We start from the raw sequence: 21,855 nt of genomic DNA, 5'->3' as shown, positions 1-21,855 counted from the left end.
CCTGTGAACCCTAAGCGCTAATGTTTGGCATTTGTAAAATAAATACTTTCCATTTTAGAAAGAGTCAGTTTATTGTAATGATGTTAAGTAATCTCATAAAGAAAATTATATCCAATGATGATTCCACATACGAATAGAGGTTACAGTAGCTTCACATAACAGATTTTTGAAGGCTCTACTTCTTCATAACAACAGACATCTCTCAGTACCGGTTGTAACTTCTACACAAATGACCAAAAGTTTAAAAAATATCTCTCACAACACATAGCAAAGATTACATTGTCCTCTTATTCAGGGTTACAGTATTTTAAGAATGAGAACCCCACACCATGTGTGTTTACTGATGGATGACACATGAAAGCCCAATGGAAAGCAGTAAAAAATGCTCATGCCCAGGAAACTTGAAAAACTGACTTCGGTGATTAGATAGCTTACTATATGCATGTTACACAAGCCTGTACAACAAAGAAAAACTGATATACACGAATTAAAAGGAAAGTATATAGAGTTCACAACAAAGTATTCAAAAGTAGATTGCACATTTTTTGCAGCATTTATTTATGTTCTGGAACTGATGAGGAAGGCTGGGATTCTTGTTTTTGTACCACTATTGCATACCTTTGATTATCTAAGACTTTCTTTGGAAACTCTTAATTGAATTTCACATGTTCATAAAAATAAGTATGTGAACATTTACAATTACGGGGTTCATAGCCACATTTTAGTTAAAAAAATAAGCACTTATAAGCACTTTTCAAGCACATTTTAAGAAAAAAATAAGCACCTGTATAATTACATTATACACAACTGCGTAACCTTAAAAATTAGACTTGTAATTTAAAATATGAGAAATGCAGTATTTATTAACAGAGAATAAATCTCAACCATGGAAAATAATTACTTTTTTTTAATTTTAAATAAAAGTTCAATTTACAGAACTAGTTTACAATGAGAGAAAAAAAAACTATGCAGAACTAACACAAGATTTGATGATGAAATTTCAGTTCAAAATAAAGAAAATAAATAATAATAAAGCATATTTATTGTATTCGCTTGGAACTTAATAATAAATTGTATTTATTTTTCTACTCATATTGATATTTAAATAATTTAAATCTAAATTCTGAACATTTTCTAAATTTTCATTGTATATCAGTTTTCCCTTAACAAATATTGCAAGCAAAGTAATTTAGGTAAAAAAGAGGAACATTTCTGAAATCAGAAGACAGAAATTTGCTTAATGCAGTCATCCTTTAACAGTAAAAGCTTAACTAACATGCATACTTGGAAATTGGCGAATATTCGGACAGTCGATCGTAACTTGAAAAAGAGGAGCGGAAGGGGTGTAGGCAGTTGCTGCTCTTTAAAGTGTTCCGCTAAATAAATGCTTTTGACATTTCGATATGTGCATCATATAAAAATTAATTAATGGAACTGAAAAATATTCTGCTTAGCAAGCACAGTAAAACTCTTTTAAGTGTTCATAAACAAATCTCGGACAAAACATAAAAATTAATTATCTCTGCAAAATATCGCGAATGTTATTGTGCAATATGTGTGCCGTAATTCTTCCTTACGTGATATTACGCAATCGGAATCAATAGCTGCCGGTATTGGGAGAATAAATAACTGGGGTGTTTTTCATTCTAATTTTCAACAGGTGGCATTAAATTTCCGGAATAGAACCATTCTTCGCTTGGGTTGGTAGATCGCAGAACTTTTAGTCCTATTCAATCCAGATTGGAAAATGACCAAAAAAAAAAAAAAAAAAAAAAGTCTGTTGCTTGTTTTGCAGCGAACTGTAAAGAGTTTTAATATTCGAGATTTTGCAGATAAAGGGGAGAACCTCCCAATCTTTGTACTGTATAATGTATTGGCCAAAAAAATGAAATCATTTTGACTATTCGATTACTTTCCCTTTATTTAAGCCATTCCAAATATTATTCCTTAGAAAGCTAATCTGTGTCAAAACACAACGATATTTGGAAGTTTACTATACTTCAGCAGTTACTGCAACTATGTTATTATAAACATTCATACATATGCTCATAATATAAGCATAATGATCATAATAAACATGAATATGAACTGACCAAGCGGAACGAGAATGCAAATTATTAAGATCTTGATAGAAATTCAAACGTGTGTAGTATTCGGGTGGAAGTAAAAGAATGCCGAATGAACCGGAATTTTCTACTGCTTTCGCAATTCTTTGACCAATGGAACGATGGGCACCTGTCTGTACTCTTCGTGAATGCCAAAGGTTATGTTAATGCAGAGAAAGGGGGAAAAGCTATTTCCGGGCCGGGAGTATGATTCACCGTCTGACATTTCATATTAGGAAGAAAAGTTGTTTATTTAGTTTCGGCTTTAGTACGCCGAAAAATAGCGTGTTCATTTAAAAAAAAAAGCACTAAAAGGAAAAAATAAGCACTAAAAACGAAAAAATAAGGGCTTTAAAGAAAAAGTAAGCACCTATAAGGGCCTTTATATTTTATTTTCAAATATAAGGACTTATAAGCACTTATAAAGACCACTACGAACCCTGAATTAATTCCACCAAGTTTAAAATTTCTTTACTGTTGAAAAAGTCTTTTGTACTACAGTTGAAGAATTTAGTGACAAAGCCGACTAACTAGTCAGTCTCATTTAACCCTTTGACTACGAATTTAAAAAAATTTACCCCGTTTTCTATCCAAGTGAACAAAATATGTCATAAATAAGGTAAATTTAGCATTTGAGATTTCTTTGACAAACAGTTTCCAAGCCAAAGGCTGGGACACATCTCCCAGGCATAGTTAATGGTGCAATACGTACGTCCCACACGTAGCAATCGACTTACTATAAGCACACCCCTATTATTCTGGAAAACTTTATTGTAGCTAATAGATTTTACATTGTATGGTACAGGGTAAAGCATTCTTTGCGTAACCCTACATTACAGGACAACTCATATTTATTCTTTTTTCTGTGTTCATTTCTGTACAACAAGCATGGCAGCGTCTGGATTTTCCAATTAGTGGAAGATGACCCCCAACATTCCAATGCAGCATTAATTTTTAAACTTTTAATGGGGCATATATGCCCTGTTAGTAGTCAAAGAGTTAAAGATCCCAACCTTACTCATAGCACATGGAATTAGAGCCCGTCATGGAATCAGTTAAAGCTTTTGCCTTGTGCATTCGCTATCTCACCAGTTAACTAAAACCATCCCAGTTTTAGTTGAGGATTAAATGAAAGCCTTATTTACGACCACCTCTTAGACAAAAATAGACAATGGGAAAACGAGACATAAACTTGGCTTGCATTCAGAAATTTAGTCAAAATTTCCTGGAGAATAGAAAACAGGAAAATTGCAACCATATTATGTATGATACGCTTCAGAGAGAATATAAACTGTTCAATAAGCCTGAAGATTCATTTACTGTTTTTTATTTTCTTAAAACTTAGGTTTGCTAAGTAAAGAACATAAAGGTTTCATGTAGGTAACAATAAAACGCAGTATTGGTCAGTGCAAGAGAACGACGGCAAGTTTGATTAAAGGCAAGAAGAATACAAATATGTCATAGTTCACAGCACAAAAGGAAGTCAATTTTGGAACTTCCAGAAAAACAAGAAACACAGAAATAAGAAAAATAAATTGTTGTTATACATTGGCAGAGCATCCTGAATGAAGTTACGTTCGTTAGAAACAACATATCGAATAAGCTGATGTATGCCAAATTTTAATTCTGAACTTTTGAAAAATTCTGATTCGATTCAAAAAGAGTGAATGCATAGTCTATTTGTGATCAGCTTACCTGATTCAAGTAATTAAACTATTATCTCTTGAAGAATTGACTTCACAAATTCCATTTTAGATGATAAAACATATGTAAGTAAAACTATACAATATATCTGAAAAAATATCCATTTTTTTTTTTTTTTTTTTTTTTTTTTTTTTTTTTTTTTGAGGGGAGTTCAAAAAAAGAAAGAAAGAGAAGGAAAAACTTTTCAAAACATAATACTTATAGGCAAGAGCTTTATGTAAAAATACACTGAAAAAAGACTTTCAAAAATAGAAAACAGCAGATAACTGCAGCCATGGAAACCAATTTTCGAAATGTCCTTTGGGTCATGAGATACAAATTATATGCTACTGATTAGAATATGGATATATTAACTTTACACTGACCCTCAAAAATATTTTCAGCTGAGAAACCCTACTTCTAATAATAGCATATGTACAATATGAAAATTAAATCATATATTTAAATTCAACACAAATAATGTCAAAATTAAATTTTTATTTGTGTGACACTAATTTTCCTGTTCTTCTCAGTTTTATTATTCTTTCCATGTATAGCCAATAAAAAAAAATTAAGCTTCCAATTACGCAAATAACACCAAATAAAGATGAGAAATAAATAAATCTTATATTTTAGACATAAGAAATGCTTTAGTTTTGCACAAAATGTTCAAAACATTAAATATTTTTAAGGGATTAAAAGAATGACATATGAGTGCTTTTGAACACTGAACCTTTTAAATAAAATATACATCTTTTAGAAATACTGTTATTTATGCATTTTACACTGAAATACTGTTTATTTTAGGGTACAGTAAATTATTTAATCTTAAGGCATATGTAATTGGATTATATTATTTAGGGAAAGAACACAGAACTCAGAATTCCAACTTTATCTTTGCCTGAGATGCATATTATATAATTCCTATACAAATAATATTTAAACACATCAACTATCTCAATTTTCAAGAACATATATGAATGTGGTTTACAAAGAAATATATCCAAAAGCAGTTTGTTATTAAACAAAATAAATTTTTAAGCAGCATTTTTTAAAAAAAAAATTTAGTAAGTTTTCATTTTGAACATGCAAAAGTTAATTTATCATGCAATAAATTTTAATATTAGACACAAACAAATAAAGATGAAGATGAAAGGTATTCTTATGCATTAAAAAAAAACCTGCTGCTACACAATCAAACATAACTTTCTCTCATACAATAAAAACTTTTAAACGTATACATAATTTCAAAATTCAAAATAAGAAACACAAACAAAATGCTTTAACTGTAACGTAAAAAGATTAAAACCTTGGTGAATTACCATATAAAGTATTCATTTAGTAATAAATTCCAGTTTATTTTTTCCCTCTCCAAACTATTAACACTCCCTAGCCATTTTTCTTACTCTATTTGGCCATTTATACCAGTTTTATTAATTAACAAGTGTGCAAGATTATTGCCTTCCTAGAATAATCATGTTAAATCAGCAAAGCAATTATATAAGCAGTATGTTAATAGTATATAACTAAAAATTTTAAATTAGCCAGTTAAATGTACTTTAAATGGCATCCAAAGGGTAAGAATGTAAATAAACATTATAAATAATAATTTGAAAAAAGTAAAAAAAGAAATAACATGTTAAAAAAAAATTTTTTTTTTTTAATCTCCAATATAGGTTATGCAAAAAGTAGTTTTTCAAACATAATTATATTTATTTAGATATTATTTAATTTTAAAATCTAGAAATTCATTTCTTTAACAGAATTTATAAATAAATACTTGAGCTAACAGTTCAAATGTGATCACATTAAACATTTGCATTTTCCAAAATTTTTTAAAACAAGCCGAGTTAAAGCAGATAAACATTTTAATTATGGAATTCAAAATTCTTTCAAGAACAAAAATCAAAAGCTTATTTATTTTAAAAATCCATTAAAAGCATAAAACATTGAATATTTCATGTCAAGCTAAAAAGTAGAAACATTCAAAAGCAGATTTTAGAAAAATATTATTCTAATTCGCTTTAGGATCAGCCGACTTTATTTTTTTCAACTATAACTGTTGTACCGAATAATTTTTAGATTATTGTCCAGTGTAGCATAACTAAAAACAGATTACAAATACATAAAAAAATAGTTTGCATCATTCTTTCTGCCTTGAAATGTGCTTAAAAGGGCCTCTTCCTGTTGAATGAAGATCCACTTAAAAACTCCACTCCTCAATCAAAAATGATATCATATGCTCCAACAAGTCAATCTCAGGAAGCCCTAAATTCTGCTGCCCAGCAGCTCCCTGAATTCCAAAAATTTTGCCGCCCTTTATTTTTACTGTCCAGTGACTCTCCTCAGTTTTAAAATTTTTGCTGCCCCTAAATTCTGACACCCGGTGCAATTGAACTGGTTGCATCTACTCTGGCATCCACTTTGAGTGTATAGACAGCCATTTGTTTCGATCTGATAAGTGAAGCCCGAGTGTTGTCATGTCTACAATTCATCATACTAGATTTAAACTGGTAATTTAAAAACTAGAACTTGCAGACCAGAAGTCCTGACAATTCCTGATTTCAGACTTTGTACTGTAATACTGAATTAGTATATGGACTAACACTTAATGTATTTGCCCCCTTGCAAACAGTAGGAACACTGCTAATATTAAAAACATAAACAGTATAAAATTTTCATGATTATGTTCAAGCTTTCTCACAATACATATTGGTTTTCAAAATTAAGAGAAATTTTTATGTTTGGTTGATTTATCTTAAGACTTGATAAACCAATTTTAATAAAATATGGAATGGACACAATATAAATTTACTATACAGCAATCAAGGTATAATTGTAGGATCATGGAAGTAGGAAAGTTTGCAAGATTGAAAAAAAAAAAAAAAGAGAGAGGCCTACAGTGGGTGTGTGGTCCCTTTTAGCAGTCACACAGCTCCAGCAACATGACTATACACTGAAAAAATCAGAGTTTACAAAACCCTGTGGCACTTGTTCACATTCCTGCAGCAACACTGCTTTCAATTCTCTGGATTATCACTTTGCAGGCCTGCGAACGGGCTGGCTGCATGGGTGTTTTCATGGTTTTCCATATGTAATGTGTATACGAGCCAGTTTCCTTACAAAGTCCTCCACAAAGGCATCCCTCCCCTTAGACAGATATCCCCCGAGGCTTTACTGTAATTAAATAATCTAACCTATCACTTTGCAAGAAATCATACACCAGCTTAGTCGCATGTCAATGAGCATTACTGTCCCTAAAAAAAAATTACCAGAGGTTCAACTGCATCCTTAGAAAGGTGGACAGACAGCTCTAACGTCTTTTCCCTATAACTCACAGTAATCACAGAGCCTCCATGAAAGACACAAAGATCTCTGCATCTACCTATACAACCCTGCAGCTGCCACGTTGGTCCCTTCTCAGATGTAAAATAAATAGTGCGTCTTTGCTTCTCTCCAGAAAAAGGTACTTTGAGAACCAGTGGTTAGACTGAATTGGAATTCGTCATTGAGGACGATTACGTATGGGCAAAACTATAAGTATTTTTTAAATTAAGCAGCACACAGTCAAATCTCAAATAAAAGCAATTAAAAAACTTTTGAGCATAGCCATGCAGAATTAAAGTTTTAGATAAACAATTCTCTCTTTTCCCCTTGAAGGAAAAAATCTTCAATCTTTTTAATTTTATAGCACTTTTTTTTCCACATACAATGAATCAGAAAAATTAATATGACAAATAAAAAGTTTTACTTTCCATATTAGTACACTGAAGTTATTACTGACCTGCAATTTATAAATTCATATAGCAGGCACTGTTTAATGTGATCACATTTGTGTACCGTTATTTTGATCACATGAATGAAATGATAAACACTAAATGATGGAAAAAAATACCCTTCAAAACAGCAAAAATAAGAAAATATGAAGAAACATATAAACAGGTATTTTCCCACCATTTTAAACAGGAAAATGCAAAAGGTTTGTTTATGAACTGTTCCTAACGTCTTAAACATAAAAATGCATTAACAAATTGTTCATAATATTTCTAGAAATTATTTAATGGATGCTGTACCCTTAATCTTAATATTCAGAAGGCATCTCTCATTGGAAAATAATAGATCAACATAGAATTTCAAATTAGCAACATTAGTTTGCTGTTTAGTTATGATGTTTTATTATTGTTGAAATTTTTTTTTTTTTTTTTCCTTGGGAGGAGGGGGAATCTGCAGTTTTTTTTTTTTTTTTCGAGGCGGGGGCTTCTGATGAAAAATCTATGTCTATCATCATCAAAATCGACACAGCTGTCCAAAGTCTACTGAAACTAAGTTATTGCTTTGTTTAATTGTACATGGTTAACTGAAATCAACACGCAATTTCAGTTAACCATATACAATTTGACGATTTAACCCCTTTTCCACTTGGCAAGTTCACCTTTTATTTGACAATATTAGTTTAAAAAAAATTATTCTATAATAGTTTGACCATATTAATCAAATTTTTGATTATCATAAGCAATATGTCTTCCATATTTTCATATATAAACTGTCAGGACTTCGGTAAATTGATAACAACAGTCAAATGATAATATTAACCATAATTTTATTAAGCGGCATCTACTGAGGCAGACAGACTGGTGGCTACCATCGAACGTGGCATTTTCCCTACAGAATATTAATACTGAAAGTGATAGTTATTAATTTAAATAATCTCTAATGTGGATTCGACTGAGAATTCAGAAAATATACTACAAAGAGCTTTAAACATCAAACTAAAATGTAACCAACCAATTTAACACCTTCAAAAATAATCTTTTGATTATGATGCATTTTAGAACACACAAAATTTATGCTCACACATGACAGAATCAAGTTGTTAGTTATCAGGAAAATAGATAAAATAATTATACTACAAAAGAAAGCAAATATCAGAACTGTCAGCAATAAAGAATTATTTTAATCACTTATTATAGTTGAACTATGCCAACTCATGTCATTATTAATTTAGCCTAAAAGAACTTACCAAATACACCATATTCGAACACATTGCAACATTCACATATTTCTAAGGACAAAGAATTAATAAAAGTTTCAAGTTAATAAAAAGCTAATAATAAAAGAGCTACAGCAGACATGATACTAAAAAAGCAAAGAAGATCCACACTGATTAAACTCTCAGGAATAAAATCTTTTCTTAAATTTTGATCAACATAAAAATATTCAATAGTAAGATATCTAATGATATCACAATTAGGTTAAATTTACCAAAAATGAGATCAATTAATGAATATTTCCAAGGAAGTTAAATTATGCTTGCATGCTTTTCGAAATATTTCCAAGGAAGCTAAATTATGCTTGCATGCTTTTCGAAAAGAACTACTACTATTTCTAACTTAAAAATGAAATTATCACTTTCAATGCCTCTGAAATCATTCATCGCAGTGATTTACAACAGCTGACAGTATTAAAATTCCAAAGGAACTGCACAAATGTAATTTAACTATGTAAAAGATTAAGTGTTTATCAGTGCTGGTGAAAAATAAGAAAATGCATGAAACAATCGATAAGATAAAAACAGCAATTAATTTGGATCGCAGTGCTATAAAAAAAGGAGATCAAATATAGGTTGTCAACTTTTTTCCCTTGAAGAACGGTAAATAGGAATATTAAATCCTCCTCTGCCATATGAATAGCAGTTGTCATTTACTTTGACATACAAATTCAAGAGAGGTTATATCAACTGAAAATTCATCTTTAATTCTGAAGGCAGACACTCTTTTGAATGTCAAAATTTATATTTTCCTCATTGCAGTATTTTTCTTCAATTTAGGCACTTCTTATACCTATTAGTTTATAGATACATATTTTACACCATTATTTTAACAACTTTTAATCAACTGATAAGTGCCCATACAACTATCCTTCTAGAACATCTGTTCATATTTTATTTTAAATTATATATAGACTTTTACAACATTATTTAGTAAAGTCAGATAATTAGGCATTTAATTTGAAAATCTGCTTCATACAATTAAGAAACAAATCAGAGAATGCACTGGTATAATAAACAAAACTGTTAATAGTAATCCTTTTATCATATTTTGGGTTTTGATTTGAACGAAAAATCAAAATTTAAACAGACAGTTACAATATTTTAAACACATTAAAATGCAGCACCTTTGTATTTATTCAATTTAATAATTAGCCATGCGAAAATGAGGCGGTAAATGATTAGATTCACATGAAAATTATATTAATATGTACACAAAAAGAAATTCACTGTAGAAAATAGCATTAATTCAATCATATACAAACACTTCATTTCCCAACCTGAAGTTAAAATTAAAATCCATACACACAATATATACATATAAAGCACACCACACATCAAGAAATAATCACTTAAACAATCATTCCCAAAGCAAATGTGATGGTGGTGCAGATGATAAATAAGCAAAGAAAAATTCTAATTTTAAAAATTATATGCCACACAATAACACAGATGATTTAAAATGCAAGGCATGGCAATCTTCTTTTTAAAAATTCAAACATGTTACTTCAAGACAAAGTTTCAGAAGCGACAGAACAAAATGGGAGTGAGCCTTCAGTGAAAAGTGGCTAAAAAAAGATGTTGGTGATAGCAAATGATGGGAAGCCAAAAAAAATCCAGAAACAAACATAAACAGACTACGTTTCACATACCAAAGTAGACAGCTTCGACTGCAACATCTGCATGTCTTCGTAACTATATACAGGAGACTGTAATCCCTTCAAAAAGAAATAAAACATAAAGCATGGCTGTAAACAGGGATAAATAACAACTCATATTCACTTCTATGGTTGCTTTCTCACTAAACTATCTGTATTTGGCAGTTGTGAAAAATCCCAAAAGCATTTGAGACAGAATAGGGAGATCAGAAGCACTAAGCCAAAATGTAGAAGGAACCTACTTATAGAGCAGACAAAGGTCAGCCACAGTAAAATCAATTAGCATTATAGCACATTAAAGACCCAAATCCCACTATTAATTTAATGCAAAAGATTGATTAGGATATTATAAATACAGAGACGAATACTCACCATGGTAGAAAGCTTAGACTGTAACACTTGCATATCTTCATAACTATAAACAGGTTGCTGTAAACCCTGGAAAAATAGAAAATTACAAGAAAAATTTTATTTCCCTTCATATTACTAATAAATTAAAATGCATTTAATTCAGAAATATAAATTCCAACTGTGTCAAGCATATTATATTGTTATTAATAGGTTCCTATAGCTAGGAAACAAGTAAATAACATTATCCTTTTTAGCTAATATTTCTTAAAACTGTGTGCACACGGAGTAGAACAAAGTATACATAAAAAAATTTATTTTTTAAAAATCTGATGCGGACACCATGACTTCTTTGCATGGCCTATTAAATTATATGCATTTCATCAAACTTATTTGCCAAATTTGATTAGAGATACACTTCTCATTCAATTAAGCCAGTTCTTACTTTGCAGCAAGATAAAAATTAAAAAGTGAAAAATATAGAAAAACATAAAACATTAAATACAGTTAAAACAATTTTTAAATTAAAATTAGAGTTTCTATGCAAAAACATGCAATTCGGCAAGCACGCAAGAAGGCAAATTTTTCGGTGCACAAAACTGAAAGTTTCCTTTTGGTCCTAATCTGCAAAAAGACAATGAAGGTGCAGAAATTGACTTAATTCATTATTCTGCTAACAAATACAGGTGCTAAGTTAGATTTACCTGCACTTAAACAACATTTAAATTATTGATAATTCTACAACTATTGCATGCAGATCAATTAAAGACCAAAAAACCTTAACTGGAATGTAAGAAAAACATAATTCAATCATTTTGAAAGGAAAAAATGCACAATTTACCAACATATAAGAATTTTTTTAAATAAACTGAGCTCACCGAGCCAGGTAACAAAGTGGGTACCAAAGTATATTATAAATATCTATATATTTAAAATATACTTTGGTACGGCCATTTGCGACCAAAATGGGAGATGTAAAACTAAACGTTGCAGCACTCCTATATACAAAATTTCAACATTCTGAGGCTACTGGTTTTTGAGTTAACCCTTTGAGGGGCAGTATACGAAATAATTTAAATTGTAGTAAAATTCTGCATGAAATATAACTTACAGACCCTAAGGACACAAAATTAAGACTTGAAAAAAATCTACAGCGAAATCCTAAATTTCGGGAGCTGCTATATATTTTTTACCGGCGCCCCTCTAAGACATTTTTTTACAGGTTGCTGCAAATTGTTAATTTTTGTTTTTAAAATTAATTTTGAATACTTTTGATGTGCATCTGTAGAGATGGGTGCTTGAATATAGTTATTAAGTCTGAAGACAAAAACTTTTAAAATTTATGCACTTTGATGATGCACCACCTGAACACACTAATGTAAAATATGATTAAAAAGCTTTTGAACTTGATTTAAATTCAATATTATTATTTTATAAAAAAAAATGTAGCAAATATAACACTGCATGCATAAACCGTATCATGCTGTAACTGAACTAATATAATATTACAAGGAGATATAACTCAGGCGAATTAAAAAAACTGTAAAATGTAATGCTCAGATGAGAAAGTATTTTGTATTTTTGAAGTTCTATTTTATGCTTTAAATAATATGTACTCGTAAAAAAAACATATTTCATGCTATGCTATACCAACAATCCCCCCCACGTACCTACACTTTATATTATCGAGGACCATAAGGGCCCCCTTTTTTTATTTTTTGTAAATATAGGCTGTAATATATCTTTTTGTCCAGGAAGAAACACTATTATACAATTTTATTATCTGATACACCTCAAAGCTCTTATTTCGATTTTCAACCCCTTTGGCTTCCTATGGGCTCCTTTCAAACTTTTGGATAAATTCTAGTTTGCATCTAAAAGGGCCTTAGAAATATTTTCCTTCCTTTCACCAACAGTTATATTTATTTCAAAAAGTGCCCTAATCTTTCGTCTGAAATTAACAAAGACCGTAAAAATAAAAGTATGCTTTCAATTCAGCAGTTTTTGTGATTACACTAAGAGATGGACCTTAAGTGCACTTCCATTTCCTGTACTCTTAGGTGAATTTTCTCTTTGTGATATTATCACACCACACAAAGGGTAGAAGGCGTGACTCCGGAATGACAAATCAGTTGTCAATCACCTCTTTTCATTTTTGTTGAATTCTAGGATTTTGGAAAGCATGAAGCAAGGGGCGTCTTTTGGGGGCTAACATGCCACATTTAACCCCTAACAGTTGAGCAAAATTTTGATTCCGGACGGTAATTTTGAAATCGATGAGTCTTTCTCTTAGGAAAAGGTGAAGTGCTGAAATTTAAATTTTAGCTAAACAGAGACGAATGAAACTTGAGTGGAATAAAATAAGAATAGCCACATAACAATGGCTCCATATTAGCCACATATTTTGGTTAAATTAACTGGTTAAGGCAAAGCAACTCAAGGCCTATAAGGAAGGGATGCTTTCATAAGAGAATTTTTAAGGGAAACTAGCTTGTATAAACATTACACATGGGGAAAACCATAAAAATCAACCATGCAGCCAGCCCTAATCGCTGGGATTAGATTCCAAGTCGAACTACCAGCGTTCAGTGACTTTGTGCACACAGTTTTAAGAAATATTAGCTAAAAAGGAAACTGTTATTCACTTTTTCCCTAGCTCTAGGAACCTATTAATAGCAATATAATATGCTTAACCGTTCAATCACTGGTGGGCCCAGCCACCAAGTTTAAATTCCATGCAATTTAAATGCTTTCACTTAAAAATGACCATATTTGTCTAAAATTTTAATTCACACTCAAACTGACAGTCAGGGGGGCAGAAATGTCAGATGAGCTAAATTAAATTGTAAGCTTTCGCTGAAGTTAAAGACTACACAAACACTTAAATAAATAAATCCTCTCCGGCCCTATTTAGTTTTGCCTTTACAGTGTCCAACTGTACATTCAATATGATTCAGAGTGACCTACTGACATATATATATATATCAGATATTTATTGTTTATATACAGGGGTTGGACAAAAATATGGAAACACCTTTAAAAAACATGTTTTTTTGCTTAATATGGTGTAGGAAACCCGTTGACATCCAAAACAGCTTGCAGTCTTCTCGGAATTGATAAATACAGTTCCTGTATGTTTGCCAAGGGAATATTATACCATTCTTCCTGCAAAACGGTGGCAAGTTCAAATAACGATGTTGGCGGTGGATAACGAGAACGCACTTTCCGTTATAATGTAGACCACAAAGGTTCGATAATATTCAGGTCTGGTGACTGTGGTGGCCAGGGGAGATGGGACAACTCATCCTCGTGCTCAGAAAACCAGTCCTGGACAATGTAAGCTGTGTGAACAGGGGCTTTGTCGTCTTGGAAGACACCGTCACCATCGGGGAACAAAGTTTGTACCATGGGATGAACTTGATCGGCCAAAATGTTCACATAAGTCTTGGCAGTCATGTGCCTTGACACAGTTATCATGGGGCTAGCAGAGAACCACGATATGGCTGCCCAAACCATAACAGAACCCCCGCCATGTTTCACTCTTGGCAACAAGCAGTCTGTATCATAGGCTTGAGATGGCGTTCTCCAGACGTAAACTCGGCCAGAAGTGGGAAACAATGTGAAAGAAGACTCGTCAGACCATATTACTCGCTTCCACTGCTCTATAGTCCAGGCTTTATGACTTAAACACCACCTTTTCCTGTTACTGGCATTAGCATCACTGATGAGTGGCTTCTCAATTGCAGCACGGCCAGCAATTCCCTGTTTATGAAGCTCCCTTCTAATTGTTTTGGTACTCACAGGGTTCGGTAACACAACATTCATTTCAGTAGTAACTTTTGCAGCTGTGGTCTTCTTATTTTTCGTCACAATTGCCCTTAATGATCGTCTGTCACGATCACTGAGGACACACTTTCATCCGCGCTGTGATTTAGCGGATGACGTTTTTTCGCTTTTCAAATATGCGGAATAAATCTTCGATACAGTACCTCTTGAAACACTAAACACCTCGGCTACCTTGCTTACAGAAGCACCTACCATACGTGCTCCAACAATTTGCGCACGTTCGAAGTCTGTTAACTGACATAATGCAATGACAACATCACATAACAGTACTCCGACAACAACTGAACTGTTTAGCACATTTACGAAGTTGTATAGGTGGCGTCAGTAGTCAAAAATGCCAGCGCCACCTACATATTTCATTAAAATCAATCTTTCTTTTCAAACATGCATTTCACAAGGTGTTTCCATATTTTTGTCCATCCACTGTATATATAAAAGACATTCTTGGATAATAAGAGAGAAATGAAAACTTCCTCCTTTAACAGAAAGGACTAACACCATATTTTTTTTTTTAAGTAAAATTTTATTTTATCTTATAAGGTAATGAAAATATGAAATTTAATTAAAAATATCTAATTAAAAAGAAAACTTTTCAAATAATAAATTTGAACATTAGAAGTAAGTTAAGCTTAACATTTGCAATATAGTAAGCTCTTTCGGTCTGCAATTATTTATTTACAAAATCATATCAATCTGAACTGTTTTCTAAGTGAATATAAAAATATCAAGATAAATAATGCATATAAAATAAATGTCTTCAACTTACATAAAATGGCAAACTTGCTTGTCCCATGATATATTGATGACTCAACATAGGCATATTTTGTGGGATATTTGGTACTGCTTTACCTGCTAAGAAAACACCACTCAGTCAAAATTATAAAATTTTCACTGCATCATGCAGTTTGGGAAATTTCAAAAATTGAGTTTTACATACTGTTGTTCGATTAATGGAAAAAGTCTACTATTAAATTAATGTAACGATACAAAATACTATACCTTTAAATTTCCTTACATTGCTCATGTTAGGAATGTTGTTTTAGTATATAATAAAAACTCAACATTTTAAAAAATGAGACTTATTTGTAATAATCGACAATTACTTACTTGCAGAAAGGGAGTTTTTGAGCACAGAAGTAGTAGTAGTTGAAGATGAAGTAGATACAAGACCTAATACAGAGTTCATATTTGAAGAATTTTGTGCTGAATGATTAACTGATGATGTCGGTGCCAAACTACTGGCAGTTAAGACACTTGAACTACTAGTTGTACTCGCTACTTCATAAGTGTGCTGAAAGAAATTAACATATATTAAAGAAAAAGATTTTCATATTATCATTTATAAAAGAAAAAAACCTTTAAATTCACTTTAAAATTAAAATACTACCAAAGACAGGTGTCTGTTTCATAACAAAAGAAACCAATCTTAATTTCTACCTTCTTGAAATAAAAGCAGACCAAAATATAAGGCACATGCGATAATGGATAGATAATCCAACATAGAATTTTCAAAAGTAAATGGCTGTTTCTGGAGCTTCTCTAGTTTAAAATTAACTTCTGACAAATATTTACTATTTGCATCAATCAAATACAATTTGTATTGCTACACTTTGTTAATTATTAATTAAAACATTTACATTGCTGCATTTGCTTGACTGTTTTACTTGCTTCCCCCCACCAAATTGCTATTTCCTTCTGTGCATTACCTCATCTATACATTAAAGGGTAAAACTCTTAGAGAATAAAACTTCTCATGGAGAAGCCAAAGTTCTACTTTACATGTTTACATTTGTAATGCAAAAATCAATAAGGCTAGGATATAAGATAAAAATTATGATCATCCCTTCTCATAGAAATAATTTTGTTCCTTACTTGACATCTTACTGATGAAACCAACTGTTTATTTAAGTGGCAAGGTGAAAACATCATAAATTCAATAATTAAATATGTAAAACTCGCAAGCATTAACTAAGCATACACAACGCATCCCTCGAACCAAGTTAATCTCTTCCATCTTCTTTCACGGGTAAAATTAATGACACATGCCTTTTTACGAAAAAATGTTAAGTGGTCATTTTACAATGATATGGGATAGGCTGATGGGGTTATTTCTCTTTAATTTACCTCAAAGCCTTAACACACCAAAGGATGAATGAAGCATTATCAACACTTTCCTAGAATAATTTAATTGACTGAATGGAATTTGAGACTCAAAATATTGCTTATACATTCACTACAGACACAGGTAGAATTGAGTGTGACGTCAGAAGTTCACCATTTGCTATACAAGTAGAGTACTGCCGCACTAACTACTCAGTTCTGCCTTAATTTTGAGGGAGAATACCCCAGAGGGCACTCTGGGATTCTTCCACCCATCTTCCCCTACCATCAACCTTTCGCGAAGACTTTCAGGTTACTGCGTATTTAATTAGAGTGCCCCTTGCTGCACAGACAGTACACACAAACATTCATGCTTTCTCCAGGATTCGAAGCTGGGCCCATTGGTATGTCAGCTAGCATCATTAACCATTATAATAGTAGACGGCCTATCCATTCAATACAGGATGATACGACATCTTCCATTACTAAAACAATAATACAGGTCCCTATTAGGTGGACTTAACCCAAACAACCAAGGTTTGGGCACCAAATTTAATTTCCAAAAAAGACTATGAGTTAAACACATTTTCTTGATTATAATTACAAAATAACTTTCCCAATTTGTCCCTCGACTCTTTTTCCTCCTATACATATATTTAATTGTCTGGAATTATTTCAAGATGCGAGTCTGTGTACTTACAAACACCAGGACTAATATTCTTTTATGTATATATATATATGATTTGGCTGCTTACATGATTAAACTACTAACTGAAGATAATAACCTAGATATCTCTATAGGAAAAATTCCTCATTCTGACGGAATGTTACAAGAATTAGATCTTTGATAGGCTTTCATATTTTACACTACAGTATGTATTTAGATAACTACAGATTGGCATTCAGATAAGTACAATCTCATCAAAATGTTCCTTCATTGATAACTGAAATGAATCAATGTTTACAATCACTAGTTATTCAATGACTTCATTTAGAGGTGTTAAAAGAGCATATTTTCACTGCTCACAATCCTGGATTACCTAAAAAATATTTTTGCAGCAGAATTTTTTAAAGATGCACATGAATGTATGATTTGATAATTCCATACTTAATCATGAACAATTGTAGTTTGTTTAGCAAAAGAAACAGCAACCAATTCCTATTTATTTAATGTCTATGTTAATGATCACAGCAGCATTTCTAAAATTTGCAGGTTGCACTATATAAGTTACACTCGCAACTTGCCAAAAATATATATGGCGGACAAAATTGAGAAGCTGGCAAGATTCATCACCTCAAACCTATTAAAAATTTAATATTTTCTATAATATCATGCCTATACAACATTATAAGGGTTTCAGTTACTAATTACCTAAATGAGTAAAAGCAGTTATTTGAAAATCAACTTTTCTTGCACTTATCTTTCTCCTCTAAACAGATATCAAAATCACTGATTATCTTCCTACATTCATTTATCTACGTTGAATTTCATCATATTTTCTAGTTTATTGCCAAGTGACTATTTATTCCAACAGCAATATTAAGAAAATACTCAGTCCTATTCATTTAGATGTGTTGTCTTCTAATAAGTATTATCAAATAATATCTACTTAAAAACTTAGTCCCCCCAAAAAATAAAATCAACAAAAATTTTCAACTTCTGTTTATTAAACAACAGCTAATCACTAAGCTATAGATTCCAATTATAATTTGCCTACAAAAAGGACTTCTGCAACTGATTTCAGAGTACTGTTTGCCTTCATTTTTTAACCCTCAGACAGAAGGATCATTTGCATAATGCAACACCATTTATCTTGAATTATTCTGGCATGTTCTTATCACATCGGCACTTAGATCTTGTAGTACATTAATGTGGTATTCAGCAATTTATGATTTCCTTTATAATTTAATTAGAATCAAATTCTCCATTTTTATGAATTCTGTACGCATAGTGAAGGGGTAATATTCTGCAATAAAGTGTTAAGAGTACTGTTCCTAACCAATACTCAGTAAGTATATTATATTAATAAATGTGTGTAGATAACAGTACAAAAATGCTAACAGCAACTTTTGATTGAACCGAATAGGATTACGACACAGCACACTCGGATATTCTCTAAAAGGAGGAATATTTTTATGGATGGCTTTCTAAAAGAAATTCAGATTTGTGCCATGATTCATATAGTCATATTCGTGCCACACACAGAGAAAAACCATAAAACCTGTGCAGCCAAGTGTCTGCTATAATTTGAACAGAGGTCAAACTATCAGCAATCAACAATATAACCACTCAGCCACTAGTGGGCATACAGACTTTGGAGAAGTTGCAGAATTTTTTATTTTGTAAAATAACACATGCAGTTTAATACTTCTGAATTCAAGTTTCAACAATAAAAATTTTAAACTACCTTCTTGACTTGTATCAACACTCCAAAGGCTTTAATAAATAATAAATAATACTTTAATAAATTTTCAATGATTAATACCTAAAACTCGCTCTACTTACATGAAAAAAAAAATTATAAGAAATCGCACTGGAGAAAAGAACACATAGTAAAATTGCTTACTTGTGATGAATTGTGTTGTGGTTCTAAAAGCGAAGAATCCTTTACTCCATGAGAAAGGGAATTGGTGAGCTTTGAGCTTGAAACTGATGTTGACATCATTGTTCCTGATTGTGTAGTGGTTGCAACAGATCCACTATACACACTTTGCTGACTGCTGTAACCACTGTTATTAGCTCCATAAGACCCAGACGCATGCGAATTGTAACCTAGAAAACATTACATATACATAATTATAGCTCATAAAAACTGTAAAATACAATTTACTGCTTATTTAAAATTTTAATGATCTGCCCTCAATAGCACTTTTCTAAATTCATTATTCAAAGCTACAGTCTCAAAAAATTTAATATCACTCTGAATTTAAATTTCTTTATTTAAATAAAAACCCACCAATGAGCTAAAGAATTTGATACTAAAAAAATTTTTGAAGTGGCATCAGAGAATTCAAGTTACAGCAACATATTGTCTATTGTTTTCAAGATATACACACCCTAATTGTTTAACCAATATCTATTCAACAAATCGAAATTATAGTGAATAAGCTATAACAGCAATCATTCAATTAACCAGATAATAATACTTTAGGTTTTGTAAATATTTGGGTACTAGTTTTAAGATATATAATTCTCACACATTATCCTTTACAGACATTTTAACAGTTACAAGTTATACAATGTTTTAATTTCTATCTCAAATTAATTGATTTAAAAACTGATTCTCCAAACCAACAAATCATTTCTAACAGATGGACGAGAAAAGGTCACAGAAATGAGGTGTACGTTTTCCTGCATAGAGAAACATAACTGTAGTATCTTGAAACTACTAAAAACTACCCTGTCATCTTGCCTATGTAGTCCCCAAATGTCATAAAAAATAATAGTCTGCATAGAATTTTATTAGCTTCTACAACAGTCTTATTTTGAAAAACATAAATTCAGAGATAACCTATATGGTAATCAGTTTGTTACAGCATCTAGAAAGCATTATTTTAAATCCACAGATGCATTATGTCTCGATGCAATCACAATCGCATTCATACAAGATAGAATACAACCCATGTTGGTCAAGAAATGGCACAGCTGCTACTTCAATAACTTTCCCGATGCTAGAACAATTAGTTACTCATTCCCATTCAGATAGCAACCACATTCAATAAACCTATATCTTAGTGATTTTGACATCATTTACCAAAGCTGAAGAACTAACACAAGCAACAAATCTCAACAGATCAACAGCATTTTGCCACAAAAAATATTCGGATGTTACTGGGTACAAGATGTCAACTGCCATCAGGTTTGCTAAGACTTCCACAGTGGGAAAAACCATAGAAAAAATTGGCAAACAAAACAGAAGAAACTATAGTTAAGGCTTAACACAGATTTATTTAGATTATTATATTTTATTCATATGTCACACTATTGTATTAATGATTTAAATTTTTAAATTTTTTATATTATTAAACTAATTTAAATACTTGCAGTAATAATTTTTGGGGGTAATATATATATTTGCATTCATCCTATAAGATCTGCTTTCATATCCATTAACTTACAATCCTAAAACTAAATTTCAGTTCATATGAAAAACAAAATGAATACGTAAACATTTTAAAAAGTACATATATTACACCCAAAACGATGTTTTTAAACTTTTTGTGTGTTATCTTTATTGATTAAATATCATGTTCTTTGCATTTACAATACATAAAATTCAATTCAACATCAATATCACAAAATATTTAAAAGCAGCACATCTTCAGAATTTCCGACAAACAGTCTTGCATGCCCAAGATAGAAATGTTTTTCCCATATAGTGCTGGATTGCTCACTTTGAAATCGTTGAGTTTGTCAATTACAAACTCGTTAAAGTTTTACGAAACTTTAAATAGATAATAAAACAAATTCAAAATTCAGGCTTCCAAGTGCCCACATGTTCGGTTGAAGGATGACGTTACTCCACAGGATTTTAAGAGAATAACTTACTAAAAATAAGACTAAATAATAATTTAAAAAAAAAAAAATGCACATAAATTTTTGGGGGCAAAAAAGAAAGAAAAATCTGAAAGAATTCAGATTTCAACTTCGCAACAGAAGATTTTGTCAAAAGCTTTTTATATTCTAGTTGAGCTTGCAGTTTATCTTGCTCTTGGAATCTCTGCTTTCACCACTTTTTTTATAACTTTATTATTAAACATCACTTTCTTAACATTTATGCCACATAAAATTCAACTGCACAGTAATTTTTTTAAAAAAACAGCAAATCTTTAGAATTCTTAATAACCAGCCACTTAAAATAGTTAGTATTTTTTAAAAAAAAGAGAGAGAAAGAAAAAGAAGTATGAAATGCCTTTAAGAAATTCAGCTAGTGTAATTTCATGGGTCCAGCTAGTAATTAATTAAAGAAATAAAGAACTGCATTTATTGTGGTTTAATCAATAACAAGTAGATTACATTTAAAAGGGAAAATAAATCTCTTACACTTCATCTAATGGCAACAAAATT

General features: G+C 31.3%; 1 protein-coding gene across 5 annotated transcripts in view; it reads right to left on the bottom strand.

Moving 5' to 3' along the window:
* Positions 1–21,855, bottom strand: part of LOC118193293 (ubiquitin-associated protein 2-like) — an 89,769-nt gene that overhangs the window by 24,570 nt on the left and 43,344 nt on the right. For 3 of the 5 annotated variants that reach the window (XM_035364350.2, XM_035364351.2, XM_035364349.2), the window contains exons 15-19: positions 19,355–19,560; positions 15,795–15,978; positions 15,454–15,539; positions 10,866–10,931; positions 10,488–10,553 (exon numbers count right to left, since the gene is read on the bottom strand). In XM_035364350.2, coding sequence (XP_035220241.1) covers positions 10,488–10,553; positions 10,866–10,931; positions 15,454–15,539; positions 15,795–15,978; positions 19,355–19,560 — 608 coding nt within the window. The remainder of the gene's footprint in view (positions 1–10,487; positions 10,554–10,865; positions 10,932–15,453; positions 15,540–15,794; positions 15,979–19,354; positions 19,561–21,855) is intronic. The other 2 variants (XM_035364352.2, XM_035364353.2) reach the window with 2 other exon arrangements.

The sequence above is a fragment of the Stegodyphus dumicola genome, chromosome 4 (assembly GCF_044657685.1).
Source record: "Stegodyphus dumicola isolate Sdum_Otavi_A_Nest chromosome 4, ASM4465768v1".
Lineage (NCBI taxonomy): Eukaryota > Metazoa > Arthropoda > Arachnida > Araneae > Eresidae > Stegodyphus > Stegodyphus dumicola.
This window is presented reverse-complemented; position numbering and strand designations above follow the sequence as displayed.